This window comes from Macrobrachium rosenbergii, chromosome 19, assembly GCF_040412425.1.
Source record: "Macrobrachium rosenbergii isolate ZJJX-2024 chromosome 19, ASM4041242v1, whole genome shotgun sequence".
NCBI lineage: Eukaryota > Metazoa > Arthropoda > Malacostraca > Decapoda > Palaemonidae > Macrobrachium > Macrobrachium rosenbergii.
The window spans coordinates 20,336,657-20,354,254 of NC_089759.1; the positions used below are offsets into that span (position 1 = coordinate 20,336,657).

Sequence of the window (17,598 nt, forward strand, 5' to 3'; positions counted from 1 at the left end):
CCCTGATAATGTTGTAGCCACATCGCCCCCCCTCCTCTCTCTCTCTCTCTCTCTCTCTCTCTCTCTCTCTCTCTCTCTCTCACACACACACACACACACACACACACACGCACGCACATGTATGCCGAAAATGAACACATACGATGTGTGAACTTATATGCGTAATTTAAACGGTATATATCATAGGCTTTTAATAAGTATATAGCGTGGTCTAAATATTTTTATGTGCTATTAATGATATACTTAATAAAAATCTTCCGTCTGGTATCAACTGACAATTTCAAAAGCTTCAAATGATGTTAACGATTATGGTGTTGAAATGACCTTCATAATTTTACAATTTTCCTTAGATTGTTACAAATTACGGTAATATTTAAATTGACCAACAAGGCTTTTCAAATTTCTCGTATCAGTGATTGCTGAATTTACATATGACTCAGATTTTACCTTAATGAAAACTTCATAGTCCAGGTTAAGTTTCTAGTTCTTCTTTGGAGGGGTGGCTAGAGCTCTCGGTTAGCACGCTGTTGGCCCAGCGTTCGAGTCTCCGTCCGGCCAGTGAAGAATTAGAGGAATTTATTTCTGGTGATAGAAATTCATTTCTCGTCATGATGTGGTTCGGATTTCACAATAAGCTGTAGGTCCCGTTGCTAGGTAACCAATTGGTTCTTAGCCACGTAGAATAAGTCAAATCCTTCGGGCCAGCCCTAGGAGAGTTGTTAATCAGCTGAGTGGTCCGGTTAAACTAAGATATACTTAACTTTTTTAGGTTAACTTTCTTCCTTTTCTCAGGCAGTTAGGTAACACCCGCCAGGTACTCGCTTCTCACATTAAATACGTAGAGATCAGCAGTCATTGGATTGCTGGGTTCGCATTGTTAATTCCCATCCACCCTCAGGTAATGGAATTTTCTCCCTTTTGGCCGTTTTCTTCAAGTCCCAGTGATTATTTTTAAGCCAGAGACTTCTAAGGACATTTGGTTATTTGCTTCGTCATTCTCCTACTGAGAGAGAGGGAGAGAGAGAAGATTCTACTCAAGTCCTTTGACCAGTATAACTTCAGAGTGGCATTACTGACTTGGTCTAACGTTAATCTTTACCGAGGTTGACCTTCAGCGGGAAGCTGGGGAGAGAAGCAGTTTTAATTGCTGGGGATACAAGAGAGAGAGAGAGAAATTGTAATATAGATGAAAACTAGGAGAATGGTGTTTTGTGTATGTGCGTGTGTGTAAATTTATGAAAAAACATGAGAGAGATCTGCGAATAAATCTTAACTTCGAAACAATACTGTAACAATTCCTTAGGGAAAAAACAAAAAGAACTGAATTCTCTTTAATGGTAACTTGAAATAATTTTTGCGTCATTTTTGCATGAGCTGGGAGCAGGTTTGTTATTTAAAATCGAACTAGTTGCGGGAAAAAGAATCTGTATTGGATCAGCTTCTAATAACATGCGAGACGCGGATATAACAAACCACATTAAAACTGCTGTTTTACTCTAACAGCTGCCCAAAATTCTCACTGTTGCAAGATGAGCTACTCGTATTTGCTGTCATCGGACCTCTTACGAAGTCTTAATATTGACAGCAGGTGTGGCGTTTATTGTGACTTAGGGTAAATAGAGAGAATTCTCCCTGGCTGGTACCTGACGAGACGAACTGTCGGCCCTACCCACTTGTTACCAGGCGTTCAGGCCAGACGCATTCCAGGTCCGAGATACCACGTAACCTCGTTTAAGCGAACCGTTAAAAAAGAGTGCAATTAATCACACTACAGTAGTCGACGGAATAGATGGAATTACTGACCCATTTTACTTTGTCTAAATACCAACCTATTTCGTTAACAAATGTTGCGTGGTATTTTAATGTTAGGTTTCTGTTGCCGAAGTGAATGTGTTCGTTTGTTCTGGTTGTGGAGCGGGATCTCGATCGAATTCTGGGAAAACGAGCTGGAGCTTTTTTTAACCAGTCGAGCGCCACTTTAAATGAATGTGAGTTGTATCGGCCTAATAGTTATTTACTGATTTTCTTTGCAGTTGGTTATATTTGAGGGGTCGATATCAAAAGGCCAAAGCCATCCGCCACCTTTCTTGGAGTTTGATTGATTGATTAATTGCGGGTTATCTGGCGTGACAACTACCAGGGTCACTGACGCCGCCTTTCTTGGAGTAAATAAAATGAACGAAATTAGGAAAATTATCATTAATAAATTATATAACTAGTTATAAACACGATATGCCGAAAAATCATTAGTACCGGCTGTATTGGGTGCTATTATTACTTCAAGTCACGTTAGTAGCTTCGTTTTACCAGGCTGCCGTTCATATTTAAATATCTTGGACAGATATTAATATAAAAAGAACCATCAGAATATATATATATATATATATATATATATATATATATATATAATATATGTGATGATTGTGTAACAGTAGCTATGATTTTAAATAGACACGTTCCTTGTTCATCTTTATTATTTATCAGTGGCAATAATGTATTTGATTATTATTTATAGTTTTTTAGTTGTCTGTGAAAATAATTCAGACGATGTAAAATAATTTCCAGCCCTCCTTATGCCTGGTTCTGTGTGGGAGAATTTAAAAACAACCGATTTTCGTATACCTCTGTTTGGACTCTGTCTTTTATGTATGCATAAGTTTTTTTTTTAGTGTTTTTTAACGTTGAAGAACCATAATTCTAGGTCATCTTGTTCATCATATCTTCATTGAAGATATTTTAGCATCGATTTTTTTTTCCTGGTACAGTTATTTTCAGCACTGAGCATTTTAAATATAGTACTATAAAACCTCCTGATCTTAGGCCCTACACTTTTGTTATTATTATTATTATTATTATTATTATTATTATTATTATTATTATTATTCAGAAGATGAACCCTATTCTTATGGAACAAGCCCACAGGGGCCATTGATTTGAAATTCAAGCTCCCACAGAATATGGTGTTCATTAGAAAGAAGTAGCAGAAGGTACAAAGTTAAGTATACCTTAGTTTTACCAGACCACTGAGCTGATCAAAGGACTAGACTTATTTTACGTGGCTAAGAACCAATTGGTTACTTAGCAACAGAGCCTACAGCTTATCGTGGAATCCGAACCACATTATAACGAGAAATGAATTTCTATCACCAGAAATAAATTCCTCTAACTCTTCATTAGCCGGCCGGAGACTCGAACTCGGGCCTAGCGAGTGCTAGCCCACAACTCGGGGAAATACAGAAAGAAGAGATCACTTATTAAAAAAGAAAAAAAAATGAACGAAAGAATAAATGAATAAATAGATAAAAATGTAAGTAAATCATTAAAATACAAGAACTGTATTAGGGTAGTAATGAATTGCATCTTCGCTTGAACTTAGGAAGTTCCAGTTGCACGGCCCAACGGTTTGCGGAATAGAGGACCTCTGGTGCTGAGAAGACGACATGGAATATGGATAACTTAATATATTTGCTGTACTTGTTTCAATTTTATTCTCCTTTCTTCTCACAGAGTCAAGATGTCGGACAATTTCAGCCAGTACGACTACTCAGTCCTGTGCCGCCACTGCGACGTAGAGAACCCAGGTGGAATAGCCTGCACGCTCACTGGTAAGTAACTGTTGGCAGTGCCAATGTCAGTGCATGTCTTTCATGATATAACCACACGTATTTTTCTTCCTCCCCCGCCACCCTTTTTATTGGATGCGTTCTTTGAGGAATGAGATATCACCGACACAGCCCAAATGATTTCAATAAATGCCTTTATTAAGGGGAGGGGGTTGTGAAGGAATTCTTTAACGTAGGGAGTTAAATTGATAAATTTTGCTCTACCACTGCGTACTTTATTGGGTTATTTTATTGAGTATATATGTGTGTATATATATACAGTATATATATATATATATATATATATATATATATATATATATATATATAATGGGAAAGTATAAATACTATATTGTACACACAGACACACATATATATATACATATATATATATATATATATATATATATATATATATATATATACATATATATATACACACACACATATATATATATATATATATATATATATATATATATATATATATATATATATAATCTCCAATGCAGCACGAAAGGACGCATGCTTGAGAATATTATAAAATCCACGTCAGAAGGTGAGTGAAAACCGGGACTTTGAACTGCTGGATTTTATATATATAATATATATATATATATATATATATATATATATATATATATATATATATATATATATATATATATATATATATATATATATATATATATATATATAATACTATGTATGAGTACGATATATTATTTTATATTCTCCCATCACTACCTGCTTTGAAATACTCGCACACACAAACATTCAATTTACATTACAGGTAGCATTCCCGACTGGTTAAGGGGTCAGCTGATCTACAATGGGCCTGGGCTAACCAAGTTCGGCCAGAACGAATATCGCCACGCTTTCGATGCCTCAGCTATTCTGCAGAAGTAAGTTGTACTTCGTCAGGAGGACTGATGGTGAAGTCTTAAACAGTATCAGCTGTTTTCTACACTTACACATATCGATTGTTAGCAGTTTGTCAGTCTAAAAACACGTTAATTTGCTACCATTTTTATAACATATCTCCATTTCACATGCTTTCAAACGTTTGTACTTGATAATGTTGTGTAAACAACTCATCCCTACAACTTATTTTGGCACCATTTGATTCATCCACAATTCTTTCTGTAAAGGAGAGTTGTCACAACAATCCTATCATACATTCAAGTTTAGAAAAAAAACAATGAAGTATAAGTTTGTGCAAATCGAATCTTTTACATATGAGCTGTTTACCTCCAAGGTGAATATTTTGCTTCATTAGATACTGATTTTTTTTAAACCTTTCATCCTGTCATTATCAGTTCATTTACTCTCTCATACGGCAAGAATTAACCATTCTCATCGAGCCCTTGTTCATACTAAAAATCGTTGCTTGATCTTGATGGCTTTCATTTTATCTCATACCTTACTCTTGCTAGCATTCACTTTCAGACTATTTTTACCAGTCTCTTTACCTTCTGTTCACTGCCACCAGTCAATACTGCATAGTGTGTAAACATCAGAATTCCATCCGCATGTTTGTCTCGCAAACATGCGCACGCATCTCATGTGCTTTTCCCAGTTTTATGCCAGCACTTGCTCTTTGTCCTGGAGTAGCCCATAATCCTACTACACCCATGTCCCCACCCCCTTACTAAACCGGTTACGTGGCCGTTAAGTATAAGCTTCACTTCATGAGATAAAAAAAAAAAATATTAGTCGGTTTCATGACAGTTAAATAATCATCGGGCGTCTGCTCCTTCTTGACTTCTGAGGCATGACTGCTTTGTCTACACATTCCTGTGAACAAAGCCGTATCGCTACATACAATAAATGTATAGTATGAAGCCACATTTATTATCAACTGTATCACGGAGCCTCAAGACTAGGGCTAATTTCTTCTTGTCCATGATACACAGTCACTAATATTTCTGTGTGACGCCAGGCTAATAATTATTATCATCAAAGAGCTTCAAGACTAATTTCTTCTTGTCCATGATTTACATTCTCCCATATTTTCACATTTTTGTTTTCCAGATTCAACATAGAGAAGGACAAGGTTACCTATAGCAGCCGATTCGTTCGATCCAAGACCTACGAGCAGAACATGGCCGCCGGATCTATCACTAGGGCAGAGTTCGGAACACCTGCTCCAGCTTCCAAGGGCATGTTTTCAAGGTGAAGCTGTGACCGATTTGGAATTATTCTGCAGTTCTACTACTAATTCTTCTTGTTAGTTGTGTGAATGGAATTAGTACTGCGAGTGTGTGTATGTGTGTATTTATGCTTGTTTGATGAATGCATAATATAGCACTGAAGATCGCTAATTACAGTATATTGAAATGGTGATTGACAACGATCAGGATTGCCAGTGATCTTAGATAATCAGTTTCGAATTATTCTGTGCTCTCATCCTAATTCTTCTTGTTAGTTACGTATCATTGTAATTAGTACTGATTTATGTGTTTGTGTTCGTGTGTATGTATAGATGGTCGGTTTGGTGAATGCATCATATAGCTCTGATGCTTTTTATTGGCATCGAGTTATTGACAGACCAAGATGAGGAATGCCAGTGATCATAGATCATCAGTTTTCAAACAAGATCCAAGATGTCCATTCTTAACAGCCCAACAAAAACTATGGACAAACCTACATATACAGTAATACAACTCAAACGACGGTCTGTGTTAAAAAGTTTAGTCTAACGGGGGAAGCTGTCACCGATAAATATCGAAAGACTCCTACAAAGTGTTTATTGATGAAGCCAACTGTCAAAAAGAAATTATCACTTCAATCGATCTCTAACATTTTTTGCAAGTATTGAGAATAGTTATTGCTGTTTAAAAAATAACTACATGATTTGTAAGTATGGTCTACGGGTAATGGCTGGGTTCCTCACTTACAGGGCCTCATAGACGCGAGTTTGTATCCTTCCATGCGTTGTCGAGATTCAGCAGACTCGTGTTAGCTAACTTAATCTTGACGAGCAGTAGGTTACATTCAGAAAATATTTTAGCAAGATAAGTAGTATATAGCCCATATACTATATATATGTGGTATATATATATATATATATATATATATATATATATATATATATATATATATATATATATATATATATATATATTATTTATATATATATATACAGTATATATATATATTATATATATATGTATATGTATATATAGCCAAAGAAAATATATTTTGTGATACAAAGAATGTATTGAAGATTAACATTTTAAGTCTGTAGTTCTATGTATTTGTGCATTGGATGTGTGCTTCACACTCATAGGCAGGCAAGTGTGTTGTTTATACCCGAAAATAAGTTATACTACAAATTTTTAAGCATAACTGCACAACCAAGGCATTGAGTAACAACTCTATTAAAATGAGTTCTAGTTTGTACCTTTTCTATTATTTTGCATAGTGCATTGATGTCATTTTTGTAAGTACAGTACAAGTATTTTCAGTCACGTTAATTTGCCTTTATAGAATTTTAAAGATTAAGAATTATTAACGTTTCAACTCCCCTCATCAAACAGATTTTTAGATGCTATGGATCCCGAAAAGATGTTCTCTGATAATGCTCTGGTGTCAGTCTGCGAGATCGGAGACAGCTACTACGCCATGTGTGAAACTCCCTTCATGGTGCAAATCAACCCCAACACACTGGAGACAGAGGATAGGGTGAGTTCATATCTCTTTCTCTCGCAATACAGTATATCTCTCCAACTCCCAGTATGCAGGCCTATTATATGCATATTACTCCATGGTGGTGTCAAATGCGTGGCATTGCGGTTGTAAAGAATTCATATTTTATGATAAAATTGGCCGTTTCAAAGTACAGGTACAGTAATGACCTTTTTCTATTACAGTAAACTGAATAATTTGTTTGATTTTTCCAAAAGCTTCTGGGATGAGCAGCCTAATACTGTTGTTTAGCCCATATTAGATAGAAAAGAGGAATAATGGGGGAGGGAATAGACTTTCATTTTGGTATGCACAGTATTTTGATGTACTGTATTCATTTTATAAAGTACTACCATCCAAGAGAAATTCAGTAATCTTTTCCATTTAATTTATAGTGATGAAATTATGCAGATTTTTCATTGTTTCAGGTAAACATTAACAAACGTCATGGACTCATGACCCAGAGCCCTCATCCTGTGGTAGCCAGTGACGGTGTCTATACTGTGGGCCAGAGTGTTGGTGTTACTGGCCCCAAGTACAGTATTCTGAAGTATCCTCTGGATGGTAAGTACACACAATGAAGTAAGATTAAACAGCCTTAATAAATTTAAATCCTTTTGCTAATCCTTCCAGATGTATCTTGTCACCAATAAGAGGCATCCTGTACACCACCTAAACAGACGTGCTGATTAACATAATTTTTTCTTATATTGTTGAGCTTGATTGATTATATTTTTGGGTGTTCATTTAGGGATAGCTTTGTGCAAGCTATTTGTGGGTACATAAATGTCTTTTGGGGCTCATCATATCTTCACACTTAACATGAAGAAAACAGTGCATAATACCATCTTGGTTACATGCAGTTGAGAACTTTTCAGTCATTCCTTAGTTCTGAGTGCATAAGAGTGCTGTATATAATGGCAGCTGTAATTCAGTGTAATAATTTTATTAACAGGTAAAGCTTTTAGGCTAATTTTTTGCTGTTTAGATTTTTTGTATAAAAAGTCACAATTTTGAAAGTCAAGGACTATCATCTGTTTTTTTACAAACTCGGTTATTTAGATGCAGGTTTTCCATTCAGTATCTAATGAGGAATCTCAAAAACACAGGAAACCTCAAGCAAGGAAAGATTATGGCTTCCTTGCCAGCAAGGTGGCGCCTCTCTCCAGCTTATATGCACTCCATGGCTATGACTGAGAATTATGCTATCTTGATCGAACAACCCCTGGCTGTCTCCCTTTCGGAACTCTTGAGTGACATTGTTAATAATGCTCCCTTCATCGATGGACTGAAGTGGCACAATGAACCTGTAAGTTGAAGGCTTGTTTATTTATTGATGAAGTTCCCCTAGGTATATAAACATCCAGGTCGTGCAGTGTTTACTGTATTGCAGTGCTTTTAAAATTTCAGAATACTGTACTGGATTTAGTCAAGCTTAGCTGCAAAATAAGCATTGTAGTTGCAGTACTGTATTCTAAAGATTTTTTTTTAATTTTATTTGCTGTCACTTCAGAAAACATTTTGTTGATCTGATACAGGTCTATGGGCTGTAAACAAAACTTAGTCACTTATTACATTTACAGGTTCTTATCCATATTGTGGACAGGAAAACATGGAAGCCCTTAAAAACTAGATATGTTGCTGATCCCTTCTTCTTCATGCATGTTGCCAATGCATATGAAGATGGTGAGCATATTGTCATGGATATTCCAACTTACAAGGATTCCTCCATTCTCCACAACATGTTTATTACTACCCTGAGGGTAAGTGAAATAGCTATGGCCTGATTCCTATTGTTGCTGTACTGTATGCAAATTACATTGGCAAAGGACATTTAATGTACAATACTGGAAAATATTATCATAATTTACGCTACCTTGAATGGTAAAAAATGATGACTTAATGAAAACTTGTGTTACTCTCATTTAATGTAACTAGACCCCCCCTGATCCCAACCCCTTGATGAGGTGGGGGGCTTAGGGGTCCACTGCAGGGAGAGTAAGCTGTTTTACACCTACTCTTTCTGCTGTGGATTCAACTGAACATTGGGACCTTTTAACTCCTGTACTCCTCCTCCTATAAATTTTCCCCTTCCCCTCTTCCTCTTTCGTCGACGACCTTGGCATGGTATTGGATTACTGAATTCACTTTTATTCAAATCCTTCAGGCCAGCCCTATGAGAGCTGATAGCCAGCTCAGTGGTCTGGGTAAACTATAATAATAATAATAATAATAATGTAACTAGATGTTCTAGCTCAACAAAATCCATTGAATGTTGTATTATACTACAGTATATGCATTCTTTTGCCCAACAGGAACAAAAAGGAAAGTACACCAAGGAATTTGTCACTGCCTTCAGATCAGAGATGTACAGGTTTGTTATTCCTCTCAACGTGAAAGGAAAGGAAAAGCTGGTCACTCTTCCTGGAACATCCTGTTCAGCTTCATGGTCAGGACAGGAGGTAAAATTATATACTTTATTTTTAATTGTATTCATATATTAATTTACAAACCTTGGTTATTTCAGGTTCGTGTTACTTGCAGTAATGAATTATTTTAACCCCATTTGTTATTGGTTTGTGTTTAAATTAAACTGATAGTAGCCACAAGCAGGGAGACTAGTTGGGATTTCTGTTCAGGGGTACTGATAAGTAAGTGTTGACAATGACTAATGTAAGCCTTTTATGATTGTGGATTTTAGCTATCATTGTAATGAGTCTTTATAAACTAGTTAATATGCCTGTAGTTGATAATGGTACTGTCATTGGTATTTTTTCACCCTGATTTCTTGTATCATTTTCGTTTTGCAAGCTAAATGTAACCCTCTATAATCAAAACTTGAGTGACTGTTAAATATTGTCTAATAGAATGGGTATGTCTTCAGAATACATATGTAACATCCTTCATTTATAAACTTTCATCTTAAAGCAGCATTCTTCAAAGGAGGGGGGATCAAATGAAGATTCTTCTGCAGTAGGTTAAGTAAACTTTATAGAGTAGATTAGGATAGTATTGTAGTACTATGTAAAGCCTCTATTGCCTAATCCTTTAGTCTTATTGTGCTGTATCAGTGTGACACAATAATTGGGATACAGAAATAGGTTTAAAAGAGATAGTGGAAAAATTAAAAAAAAAAATTTTTTTTCAGATTTTGTTGCAGAGTGAGAAAGTAACAAACATTCCCTTAGAAAACCCATGTATTAACCCCAAAAAGAAAGCAGAGAAGCACCAGTTTGTTTGGGCCATGGCACCAGATGGCGAAGGAGGTGATTTTGGCCATGTAAGTTCCTTATGCAATTGCTGAAGTTTAATAATACAGTACATGAATTTAGCAAACAATTTAGGCTATCTCTTCTTTGAAGGATTTGAATAAAGGAATTAAGATTTATTAGGTTTTTTAAACATTTTTCTCTGGTGAAATTAGTACAGTAATGAAGTCTTTAAAGTTTAAAGTCAAACTTAATTAAGTGCTTTATCAAGATAAAAAAAGTTAAAAAATGGGTACATTTTGAAGGTTTGTAGACTCATGAAAAACCCAACTCAAACCAAAGCTTTTATTCATATTTTAAAGATAGTCATAGTGTATTTGTAACCCCCATAGAGCATCAGATTACTTAAATTTTGTTTTTCCACTGTGTTCCACAGTTAGTAAAGCATGTTTAACATGGATATGTGTGTTCAGCACCTTTCTGTAAAACTTTGAGGTCTAGGGACTAGATAGATGAGCAATGAGCATGAAATCCAGAGGTGTTGAGCTTGAATCTTAATTCGAGCATATTGAGTCATTATTTCTAAGACAACACAGAGTTGGGAGCAGGTGGTTTCCAGTTGTATTTTAATACATTTACTACATTCTTGCATATCAGATATGATAGAGTGTATAGCATTGTCTCTTCACACAGTAAAATGAAACCTATTAGGCAGTAGAAAGAGTTATTTCATTTGATTTGTCCTTTTCCACAAGGTCATGAAACTTGATGTCAGTTCAGGAGAAACTCTGCTCTTCAGAGAAGACCACATTTACTCAGCTGCTCCAGAATTTGTTGCACGTCCAGGTGCAAATGTAAGTATTTTTGTGCTGTTGTGTTACATATTCTTTTCTCAAATGCATTGGAATTATTTACTGCATTTCACAGCTGTTTGGTGACTTGCAATGAATTTTAATGTGATAAATAATAATTTTGTTCCTGAATGAATGTACATTTCAGTTTATAACAATTACAGTACTTCAGTAAACTTCTAAAACCAAGGTAAAGGTAGAGTAAAATTTATATCAAAAGGAAGTACATAAAGCGATGATTTCCTTCTTTGAAATTAAGTTCTTTGAACCATGCTGATTTAAATGAACTGTTGTGTTTCTGCGTACCGCACTTTTGTTTAAGTATTGCATATGCTAAATTAGCATTTTTCCTTTTTTAGAAAGAGGATGATGGGGTTATCCTTGTCCAAGGCCTCAACTCCCTAGATGAGAAGGAAGGTTACATGTTGGTCCTCGATGCTTCCACTATGAGTGAACTTGCTAGAGCAACATTCAGGACTCCCTCTGCAGTCACAATGCCTCTTCACGCTCTTTTTGTTCCTGCTGCCCGGTAGAGCTAGAAATTATAGAACAATTTAAATCATAGGTGCTACTTGTTCTAGAATACTTGATTCATTTTACAAAATAGCTGATAATGTAAATCATTGTATTGTGGTATGTTTTTGTGTTTTCCTTATTACTCATTTTCTCAGTTTGAAATGTTTTGAAAGACAAAAACATTCCACTACGTCAGATGATGCCATGACACAAATATAACCCAATAGGTGAATATATTTTACTAATTTATCCTATCTGAGATATTTGAAAGTCGATTCATTGTACTTTGTTGGTGTATCCAGTCTCAGATATTGAAGAGCTGCCTTGTTGAATATGGAAGCATTTAGACTGTATATGTTAGTTTTGTGTATGCTTGAAATGCCTAGCTCTTTGTTTGTCTCACTCACTTCTCTAGGAAGTCAGCATGTGTGAGAGGAACCAGTCGTGTGGTGAATGAAACCAGAAGCATAGTTGAAATTTTACTTTGTATAAAAATATGTATAAAAATTGTAAGTCTGCATTCAAACAGTTTATGTACTGGTGCATCTTGAATGCAGTAAAAGGAGGAGAAATCCGGTTTTGCACATAATGGGACTTTAATTTTTTAGATGGTTGCCATCTACCAAATTACTGTAATTTTAATTTATCATAAACTTAATTTGGGGGTTTAGGAAATATGACACAGTACATTTTATGATTAATGTTGGTCCTCATCAATAAGATTTAAGCTTATGATTGATGGGCCTTCAATTTGCTCTCTCTCTCTCTCTCTCTCTCTCTCTCTCTCTCTCTCTCTCTCTCTCTCTCTCTCTCTCTCTCTCTCTCTCTCTTATGAGGTGTACTTTCATTTCAGTGTTTTTATATGATAGTTTGAAATGCTTTGTCTTTGCTTGTAAGTTAATCATGCAATGTCATCAGCATAGGAAGATGACAGCTATATTAAAAGGAAAAACTTGTTCATGTTTTTATTCAAGTTACGTATGTGTTGTGTGCTTGTGCATATATTGTATATATCCATTTGATAACTCTGTATTTAAATACACAGATTCTCTGAAAGAGTGGGTTAAGCCTCTGTGGGGTCCTAGTCAGATTTTCAAAGAGGTAAGCTTTCCTGAATTTTTTTTTTTTTATTTTATCTTCATTTAATGTCAAATATTGACGTGAGTAATGAGTAGAACAGAAATCATGCTTAAACAATAATCTGAAGAATTCACAGACTATGAATAAAAAGAAATTGAAATTCATGATTCCTTCCTACACGTTTGTTTCAGCAGCATCTGCCAAGTTTGAGACTATTTTCTTCAAGAAAACAGAATGGAATTTCGAGACTCCCGTTCTACTATCAAACAGAACATAGTCGCTCACCAGTTGTAGATATCTGAGGAATTGTGTAATGTAATCTTAATTATCTTAACTATGCTGTGTAATTGTTGTTTTGTGTACTTTGCCATGTCATGTATTCCTCTTTCCTACCTACCAATGGCATTCAAAGCTGATTTTCCTACAAGTGAACAAACTAACTTGTCTGGTTCTCTTTAGAAGCTGACAAATTTCATTTATCTAGGCATTATTACTGGAAGCTCATTTAAGTTTACATCATATTGCAGTTGCTTGCTCAGTTTACAGCATTTGATCTTATATTTAACATGTCATTTTGAAATGGAGATTTTTTCCTCATCACCAGGTGTAATTATATTTAAAATGAGGCATTTACAATAAAGTATTTTTTTGCAGACATTTTCTTTGATAAATCATCCATTATGGGAAATGATATCTTCCACTTATGTATACAGTTTGATGTACATTTATATTTTTCCATGTATACACAGGGGTCCTGGGTATTTTTGTTTAATGGTTCCATTAAATTGAAGTTAATGATGACATCAAATTTGCTATATTTGATGCCACAAAGCTACTGTACAATGAGGAAATGAACTATGGTGAATTCCTTAAAACTTAAACTGGACTATTGTGCAAATTATACTGTGTGATACCATTGTATTAAGAATGGTTACATGAAATATCAAGCGATTAGAAATCTGTTGAAACTTCAAGAAAAATTCTTGGCAAAACACAACTTATGCACGAAAAATTTCTCTCTCTCTCTGTGTAAGTCTATAAGCTTAAATATGAGATTTAATATGTGTTAATTGTTTAAAGGAAAGAGGAAGAATAAGATTTTACTCTTCAGTGATAATCATTCCCAAACTGAAACATGAATATTGCTTGAGACACTTTCTCATTCACATTGATTTGCTTTTATGATTCGTACATCTCGATTTTTCTTCACTTTCAAAGTTGTTGGAAAAACTAGTTAGCAAATTATTGATTTAGAAGAGACCCCTGTATATATGTGTATATACAAAAAGTGTGGGTTAGTATTCATATTAAACATCAGGAAATGATTGGTGCTGAGTGAAGGAAGCTTAGTTTTTTCTGAAACATTTCAGTATTTTCCAGCGATTTTTGAGTAATAATTGGCAATAAAGAATACTGAATACCTAAAGAAAGAGTTTCATTTATTTCTTAGAAAACTGGACTCTCATGCCTTGTTAAACTGGAGATGTGGCCTATCATACTAAAATATATATCCCCTTATGGGGTTAATGTTATTTAAATAGCCTCAGGGACTAGCATCCCTGAACCTTAGCTTCAGGCCTAGCTGGCCCACACCTGGTTGGTGCGTGGTACCGACAGTGCGTCTCACGCGGTGCACTGTAGGAATTACTTTGGGCTCTTTGTAGCGTCCCTTCGGCCTCCAACAGTAACCCCTTCCATTTCTTTTATCGTACTTCCGTTCATATTTTCTTTCTTCCATCTTACTTTCCAACCCCTTCTAACAATTGTTCCGTAGAGCAACTGCGAGGTTTTCCTCCTACAACTCTTAAAATTATTTTAGTCTCGATTTAATTTTGGGCGCTGAGTGACCTCAGGGTCCCAGTGCTTGGCCTTAGGTTTAAACTTTATATTTCACATTCCTATAATATATAAATATATATTGTACATCGTTTATTGGTACTGATAAATGTTATTCTGTAGAAATGTTGAAATTTGGATGGTTAGAGGCCGGGAATACATGCAATGAAAACATTTACCTCCGCAATCGGGCCGACGTAGTATATCAGCCTATTATAGGCAGGCGCAGGCGTGCGTATGTGTGGATTCTCTCTCTTTCAAATTCAGTACTTACAGTTGTAGGACCTCAATACTGCAGGAAGTGGGAAATCATAATGTACAATTTTTTATTTGATTTTTAAAACAATTTCCCGTTTATTTCGACGAATTAAGGCTTTTAAGAACTGAATTTCAATAAAGCCTTCTACCGAGATCGGGAATAATATTTGGCTTCCCAGTTAGTTACGCAGGAGAGAGAGAGAGAGAGAGAGAGCTTCCACGCAAGCAAGCGCACACACCAAATGACAAAGGCCCAGCAGAGTGGTAAATCTTAATGAGTGTCATTCCTTTACCAGAGTGATAAATGTAAAAAAAAATGTACTGATCAATTTACAGTTTAATTTTTCTCTTGTTTTGTCGTTTCTTCAATTTGTTTTTTTCCCAAATTGACTTTGACCACCCTTCACCCTTCGGGCACGGCTTCCTATAAACTGTATGTGAAAGACATCAGCAGTGCGAAGACCGTTAAAATCCGCCTGTAAGGAAAAAAAAAAAAAAGGTCAGGAAATAAGGCCCTGGAGAGTTTATCCGCTAATGAAGGGTGAGGTCTGGTCAAGCAAGGCGGAGTTTTGGAAGGACACAGATGTTACTGTAGACCCCGCACAGTTTCTAGAACAGCTTTCTTTACGTTGGTTTCCCTACCAGAGAAGTCGTTCCATTTGATATGGATGTATAAAATTATATATATATATATATATAAATAAATATATATATATATATATATATATATATATATATATATATATATATATATATATATATATATATATATATATATATATATATATACATATTCAATTCACTATACCGTGAGAATAACTCATATCCAAGGGGGAATTATGACTGATAGTGCTTATCTGTTAAAATCCCATTCGGGTGGAAGTTATTCTCAAATTATATTATAGTGAACTGGATATTAAGCGATATTTGTGGCTTGATATCGCGTGCATAAGTGATAAAGATTCACTCACACATATGTATATATATACTATATATGTGTGTGAATATGCATTCTTTCACATATGCACGTACATATGTATGTTCGCGAAGGAAACAAGCGTTGAGTTTGACAGAAGTTAATAACCTAAAGCCGCAGGTACCATCAAAGTGGATCTCACCCGGATTAATCTAAGCCAACTTAACCTTGGTTTTTAAATCTCTCGTAAATGCCCTGAATTCAAATTCCACGCAGTTTTTTTTTTCTGACGCGTTTGGGGTTTGTAGACAACAAACACAAATGGTTGACAAGAGGAACCGGGACCGGTTATAAGCGTCTTAGTTGGTCCTAGAGAAACAGAAGATGAATACAGAGGAAGAAGGGTTACTGTGCTGAGATAATGCATAAGAGTTGAATGATAAGCAACATAGCTCTGTGGTGTATTAGTTCTGAATGGGAATGATCACAAAATTATCGGAAACGAGCAAATTAATCTCTCACGATATATTTGATTTCTGTCGTTAGTCTTGCACGATCACTATACACATGCACACACATTCTCTCTCTCTCTCTCTCTCTCTCTCTCTCTCTCTCTCTCTCTCTCTCTCTCTCTCTCTCTCTCTCTCTCTATATATATATATATATATATATATATATATATATATATATATATATATATGTATATATATATATAGAAAGAGAGGGAGAGCGAGCATTTAACAGTCAAGTCGTTATCTTCTTACATCTTGCCTTGTTCAATGTGTCGAAGGAAAACGCGAGCAAATGAGCGGATAAACGGGATCTGAGTTTTCCTGTCACAAGAGGTAAACAGAAGGCTATATATCCATGAAAGATAATACATTAGTGTAAGTAAATACCCACTGCTGTCTTGCACGTCTTTTGCATCTATTAAGCCTGGCTTCATATCCTCGACTGGGAATCTGTTAAGAAAAAATTATAATTAATATTCTTTAAAAAAAATAATCTAAAGTACGTGGACATTTCGTAGAAGGTATAAATGACAGTCGCCATTAACCATTTAAAGTGCAGACGTCTCTAAAACTGAGGACAAAACAAAACTAAGTGTCCGAGGAATAGTAACCATTTATGCCACACATGGGATTTGTAATCCATGCTGGATTTTGGGCATAGTAATCCCTCAATATTTGTACGTTCCGAACTCTGGATTACACGTGATGATTTTGCAACATACGAATGCACTTGTAACGCACGCACGCGCACACACCCATTATATATAATCACAAGCGTAAAATTAATACTGAACAATATCAAACCTAGGGTCTTTCTTGCTGGGTCGGTAGGGGTTTCGATGGCCGGGATTATTGTGGTGAACCGGATTAAGCAATGAATTTGACAGGACGAGATAAAGTCCTACAACCATACGCATGCTGGTTACTGGCTCCTATTTTGTTCATCCATCAATATCTTTGTCTTGCTAGTTGCTTCATTTCATGTTTTCCATAAAAATTATAGTTTACTTGCTGTTATGGCCAAACGTAGAGAGAGCGAGACAGGAACCACATGCTTTGTGTTATTTCTTTGCTTTCCTTCTTAATTCCTTTTTCACATAGCTCTGCACCACATCCCAACGGTATGGT

At 35.5% G+C, this 17,598-nt stretch overlaps 1 protein-coding gene across 5 annotated transcripts in view; it reads left to right on the plus strand.

Moving 5' to 3' along the window:
* The window catches only part of LOC136848687 (carotenoid isomerooxygenase-like), a 33,570-nt gene extending 19,967 nt beyond the window's left edge, over positions 1-13,603 (plus strand). For 3 of the 5 annotated variants that reach the window (XM_067121166.1, XM_067121162.1, XM_067121165.1), the window contains 12 exons: positions 3,508-3,605; positions 4,396-4,507; positions 5,637-5,777; positions 7,145-7,289; positions 7,721-7,856; positions 8,402-8,601; positions 8,876-9,055; positions 9,608-9,754; positions 10,441-10,572; positions 11,257-11,355; positions 11,712-12,969; positions 13,143-13,603. In XM_067121166.1, coding sequence (XP_066977267.1) covers positions 3,515-3,605; positions 4,396-4,507; positions 5,637-5,777; positions 7,145-7,289; positions 7,721-7,856; positions 8,402-8,601; positions 8,876-9,055; positions 9,608-9,754; positions 10,441-10,572; positions 11,257-11,355; positions 11,712-11,885 — 1,557 coding nt within the window. In that variant the 5' untranslated portion in view covers positions 3,508-3,514 and the 3' untranslated portion in view covers positions 11,886-12,969; positions 13,143-13,603. Of the gene's footprint in view, positions 1-3,507; positions 3,606-4,395; positions 4,508-5,636; positions 5,778-7,144; positions 7,290-7,720; positions 7,857-8,401; positions 8,602-8,875; positions 9,056-9,607; positions 9,755-10,440; positions 10,573-11,256; positions 11,356-11,711; positions 12,970-13,139 lie in introns of all 5 variants that reach the window. The other 2 variants (XM_067121167.1, XM_067121163.1) reach the window with 1 other exon arrangement.
* Positions 13,604-17,598: the final 3,995 nt, after the last annotated feature.